Source organism: Cariama cristata, unplaced genomic scaffold (assembly GCF_000690535.1).
Source record: "Cariama cristata isolate BGI_N322 unplaced genomic scaffold, ASM69053v1 scaffold4546, whole genome shotgun sequence".
Lineage (NCBI taxonomy): Eukaryota > Metazoa > Chordata > Aves > Cariamiformes > Cariamidae > Cariama > Cariama cristata.
Genome location: NW_009622620.1, coordinates 174,726 through 180,646, shown reverse-complemented (window position 1 = coordinate 180,646; position 5,921 = coordinate 174,726). Strand labels below are relative to the sequence as shown.

At 34.4% G+C, this 5,921-nt stretch overlaps 1 protein-coding gene across 1 annotated transcript in view; it reads left to right on the top strand.

Annotated features, from left to right (window-relative positions):
• Positions 1 to 5,921, top strand: part of LOC104163392 (probable G-protein coupled receptor 125) — a 183,532-nt gene that overhangs the window by 55,978 nt on the left and 121,633 nt on the right. Inside the window, exon 10 of the mRNA XM_009702393.1 lies at positions 2,583 to 2,798. Coding sequence (XP_009700695.1) covers positions 2,583 to 2,798 — 216 coding nt within the window. The remainder of the gene's footprint in view (positions 1 to 2,582; positions 2,799 to 5,921) is intronic.

The window sequence follows — 5,921 nt, the reverse complement described above, 5'->3', positions numbered from 1 at the left end:
GCGAGGCAGCCTCCATGGAGTTCAGATGAGGCCTCGGAGGAGCCTCAGCTTGACACTGGGCCAGAGGAAAGGGGCTGGGAGCTCCCTCAGAGGCCCTGGGCACGGCCAGAGAGGCAGGGGATACCCTGGGCAACTGAGAGCTCCCAGGGTGGATCTGTATGCCTCAGCACCCCCAAATTAATTTCCCTTCAGTATTGTTCAGAGGCGCTTCTTCGCTCCTGCTTTTATTTTATTTCTGTGTATACATGTCAGATGTGCAGTTTGAAAAGGATAAAACTTACCAAAATGGTCCTGTCTCAGGCACGTGCAATAGTTTTAAAACCCACCCCTGAAGAGTTTTCATCTCATTCTCCAGCCAATGAGACTATCAGAATATTTTAGACTAATTGCAGTGTGGCTTTTTGTTTCTGCTCTTGGTCTGTGCAGCCTTCGGCACTGCTCTCAGCTTACCCAGGTAACGATCACCTTTGGTCCTTCTGCTGAGTGGTGCCTTTATCTGAGGTTTAGAAAATGGACATGAAATTATCATTTTCTATATCTGTACTGCTTAGAGACAAGATTAGCTTGTGGCTTTTCATAACATATACGTGACTGTGCCTTGTTACCATGGATAATTTTGCCCTGAGTTCATCTGTATCCATTTTGTAGCTCATTTTGCAATCCTACATAATGAACACTGGTTTACCTTGCATTTTACTCATCTGTTTCTGTATGCTAAGAACGGCATGTTCACACTGTTTGAACAGTGTCGGGCCTTTACAGGTATATTTTGGGAGTGGAAAACCCCAAGTGTTAAAAGAATTTAATATTAAAAATTTAAAAAATAGGGCTCACTGTTGTGAAATCACTTGAATCCTTATTACAACATTATCTAGCAAACATCTTATTCACCGTCACCTCACAAATGTGAAATGGAGAACTAGTGTTATGCCCATTCTACAGCAGGAAACATGAAGCTATGAACAATTAAATGGCCTTTTCCAAGATTAAAGAAAACATGTTACCAACAGAAGTTTTAACAGAGTCATGTAGCTCGATTCCTGTGATATGGATAATAGTTTTCTGCAAACAGTAATTTTTTTAACTCCTTGAAAGGTTATCTACAGATGGTACAAAAAATTATCCAGGTAAACCTAATTTCAGATTTTAGGACTTTTCAATAAACAGCCCCTTGATTTTTCATACAAAAAAAAAATTGGTTCTTAATGATCTTTGACATTTTTATTCAAGTATAGAAAAAAAATCACCTTCAGGCAAGGACAGAAGAGGTGGAAATTTAATCTAAAAAAGGGATCTTTTACAAATTTAGAAGCAACTGAAAAGAATCTTTAGACTACTTCTACTTTAAAAGTAATATATATATAACTTTTATATAAAAAGTATAAAAAAATACTGAAACCTTCTGGATTTTGTCTAATTTCAACAAAAAGTAAAATAAATTGCTTAAGGAGACTTCAGTACTTTCATTTTGGACATATCAGAATCATCAGTGACTGAAGAAGGTGCATTCATAAAACCATTTCATAAGTTCAAAAGAGGACCAGCAAGTCGTGCACTGTGTCTCATGCTATTTGATTTGTTCTGGCACCATGACTTTTACACAGTTAGGCTACCCTCTATCCTGCCCTTATTTTTTAATACAAAACATTTTCTTTAAATTCATTTATTAGTATGAATTCATGTGATTTTCTTCAGTAAAGTCGTTTCTTGTCAGCAAGATGCTCTGAATTCTGAAGGATTCACGCCAATTTTTACTAAGTGTATTTAACATACCTCTGTATTGCTAGCTTGAACAACAGAAGCAAAGTACAGTAATATAAAACTACCATGCTTGTACATTTATCCTTGTGATAAACCTGCTAGTTTGTGGCTTAGCTCAGGTATCTTTACATTGCAATCAATGTGCAGAATACATACACTCACAGATCACTGGACAATGTATGCCTGGAAGCAGAAACCATATAGTCCAATCAGTGTGGTGTCTAAGCTAGTCAACTTGATTATAACATGAGCTATTTATCTCATGCACAGGACTGTGCTGAAATGAATATACTAGTTTAAGGATAGAGATGCATATTTCTGCACTATGCTACAATCTCCATTTAGACACGTCACCTCACTAAAGGGTAAGGATTTGTAAAAATCCAATCCATCCAACAAATAGCTAAGAAGCTTTCTGGTTCATTTCCAAAGTACAAAGCACATCTTTGTTCATTTTTTAAATTATTCTTATGACTGCTGTTGCTAGTTCACTTTATAACTGTATTAACTTTAAATCAGGATTAATTCCATTGAAGCTGATAATGACATAATTGCAAAACTTATATAATAATAACATATAACTGATATAAACTGATACATTCCTAAAGAAGATTCAAGCATACCCACTATGCTGTTGTATAATTCTAGATCAGTTTTTAAAATAAGTTCCATTTTCTTTCTTACCCTAAGAATATGTATGGAAGTGTGTGCATGCACAATCCATTATAAAGTATATACATTAAATGCACAATGCACATATAATAATAATGCAATTATGCTTAGTAAGTTAACAATGTATCTGCTTCTCAATGTTTTCACAGGTATCTCGTAATATTGCTCTAGAGGCCTTTATGATCAAGCCATCTAGTTTCACAGGAATGACTTGCACTGCCTTCCAGAAAATATCTGCAAGTTCTGACAAGTCGGTGGTGCATGATTTGGGAAGCTGGGAAGCTAATCACCATCCTGATCAACATTTGAATTTCAAGTGCAACACTGGCAATCTGAATGGTTCCTTGGTGAATTCTTCCACCAGGGTAAGTCAGTACAATCATGAATATAACATCTGTTTCAGTGTGTTTTCAGTAGTACCTTTAAGCAGAATACTGATTTGGAAAATTTATATTTTATGTGTTGTTAGTGTTGTAAACTGGTTAATAATTTCAACATGTAAGTGGCCTTAAACTGATGTATCGAGTGTAGCATATTTTGTTGTGCTAACAGATATTCCGTTAATTCAATAGGGCCGAATGCAAGAATGCAGGATGTGAATAGAAATGAGTAAATGTCTTTTTATTTCTATCTCTGGGTGCAGTTCTGCAAACTTTTCTGTATGGAAGCAATCTCTTTAAAGTAATTTGGAAATATTTGTTTTAGTGACGTGGTCTCAGGGAATTTTACATTGCAAAAATGTATTTTTTTGGGGGAAATTACCTTTACTTCCACGAAATCATAGAATCATAGTACAGCATTTTCTATCTTCTGAACTTTATACAGAGGGAGAGTGCTACATTGAAGTTTTTAAGGAGTAACCAAAGAAAAATAATAACAAATAAGCCTTTTAATAGAATGCACTGTTATTATAAAGTAATGAAGTGGAACAATTAAATTTTGATCTAGCAGGAAATGGAATTTTGCATTTGGCTGAGCATGTTATTAAATTTAAGTATCACAGAGTTGAATTTTTGTTATCCCTCAGCTGAATCTCAGTTTAATAGGCTTATTTCTTGAAATACTTACTATGACAAAATGATACTATTCTGGACAATATTACTAGTTTATTGAACTTTTAAAGTATTTTGATTGAAGTTATTTTCTCTTTGGTGCATTTCAATCTTCTGTATAGACTATGAAGACAGTGATATGGTAGTTTGTGCTCTCAGAATCTTCTGCTGAAAAGGAGTAATCTTAATAATGGAAGAATAGTTTAAATTTGTTTACTGCAATCGAGTTCATTTCTTCTGTGGACACTGTTAGCATGTCTATCTGTAGGAAAGAGAAAGTTATCTCTGAAAAGAGAAGAGTTTGACATCCATAAGGTGAAACCCAAACGTGAGAGATCTAAAAGATACAAGATTTCTGCAAGAAGCAACCCTGGAACAGTCTGCAATATATGGGATAGTGTTATCGATATAGGAATATACATGAGATTACATGAATTGTAAAGTTTTCTTTATCAACTCTACCAATATATTTTGTATTCCTTTGGAAACTGAGTACCAACATTTCTAGTAAATGAATCTCTTGAAAGTTTAATGGTTAGGCATTGGTGTCTCCCTCTTGTTATAAAGGATTGTACCATAAATCCAAATTTCTCATCTCTTCTGTCAGCATGCATGTGTCAAATACACAAAGATGGAATATTTATTTGAAGCCCCTATCTAAAATGTTGGCAGAATGTCACAATATAAAGATCTCATTAAAATCTTTGCTAATACATTTGAACCCAGCTGACTTTATACAACACACAGAAGGGAAACTCTACTGACTAAACAAAGAAAGAAGCTAGGAGAAAGAAAATAAAATTATAACCACGCAAACCAATTTTGAAGTATGTGATATATATTCTGATATAAGTCACTTTATTAGGTGGATCACTAGTTATGACCTGTATGTGAATTTGTAAATATTATAACAGTACAACACAGGAGACTATAGATTCAGCTAAATGTCAGTTTCGTGGTTTTAGGTTTTAACACTAAGGTGTACTCAGGTTTTAAATATGATATGTGAATAAACAAACTGAATATATTCTTTAACTTAATCCTAGGAAGTAAGATGTTTCCATTCGTTGTTCTCTGAAACTTTTAGGCTAAGCAGTCCTTTAATTAATCCTGAAATGAGTTGCATTTCTTCATTGTTTAATAGAATGATCTGTAGAATTGTAACTGATAACACAAAATAGGATTCTTTATCATCATCCACTAGCAAAATTATTTCTGTATTTGCTCAATGAAGGCAAACAGTAAACCTACTTGATTGTGCTAAGCAAAGTTCAGGAAAATAGAGCATTTATGATGGAGGTGGGAGTTGCTTGTTTTAGTTACCAATGTTTAGTCACTGTATTTTAAAGTAATACTCATTATTATGTCTGACTCTTTAGAACTTCATCCTAGATGCTGAGATTATTCTTAGAATCTTCCTCTATTTAGCATAGGATTAATCATAAAAAAAGACAAAAATCTAATGAAAATCACTAACAAATGGTAACTACAAATTTAATTTACTTCTAATAAAAATGTGAAAAGTTGTTCTTAAAAGGTTTATTAAAATAGAATGTGCTAAAAAGTGTAGCCCTCTTCAAATGTATAATATTGGAAATCATCAGCTCACTAAGCATAAACAATTGTTTATGCCATCTGCCTGTTTCTAACCAATTGCACTGTTACATTTTAAAAGTGAATATTATGGGCAGTTTGTGGGCAGTTGATGGAGGAAGACTGAAACAGATGGTCAGAAACTATCTTAATAATACAATCAGTGTTTTCGTAGTTTACTCATAGTGGCATTTCCTGGCAATGGTACGAAATAGATGGAAATTTGGTCAGTGGTTGTCTGTACATAATTTAACCTGATCTGGTTATTATGGGATAGAGAGCCCCCAAAAGGGGAAGAAATAGCAATAATTTAAATTAATAAGTAAAAAAAAGAAAACAGTTTAAAAAAAAAATTGAAAAGTAAATAATTCAAAAGTCACTGAAAGAGATCCACCATTCAGAACAGTTCAGGAGATAACTGTTAAAATATACCTATATCCACTTAGGGTTCAAATATGTGGTAGGTCTTTTATAGACTAACTTGCAGTGTTTCCGAGTTATTGCAGTTTCACACAGAGATTTTTGTCTTTCAATCTAATTCTGACTCTGTAGCCAGAAACCAATCTGAAAGGTTGAAAAGAATCATTTATCACTATTACAGATCAAAAGTTTCTTCTGGTCTGATTTAGACCCAGATGCCTTCTCTTAGATCCTGTTTCTGCTGTTAGTAGGGAGCTTTTGCTGCCTGACTGGATGCTACTGGGTGAAAAAATGGCTCAGATATATCTTCCTAGTTTTTGATACAGTGGCTTGTATTCTGACACAGTGGTTGTTTTCATCTCTGTTTAAGTAGGCGTAAGGGCGTCTTCCCAGCCTGGGACTCCAGACTGAGATCCTGTTGCA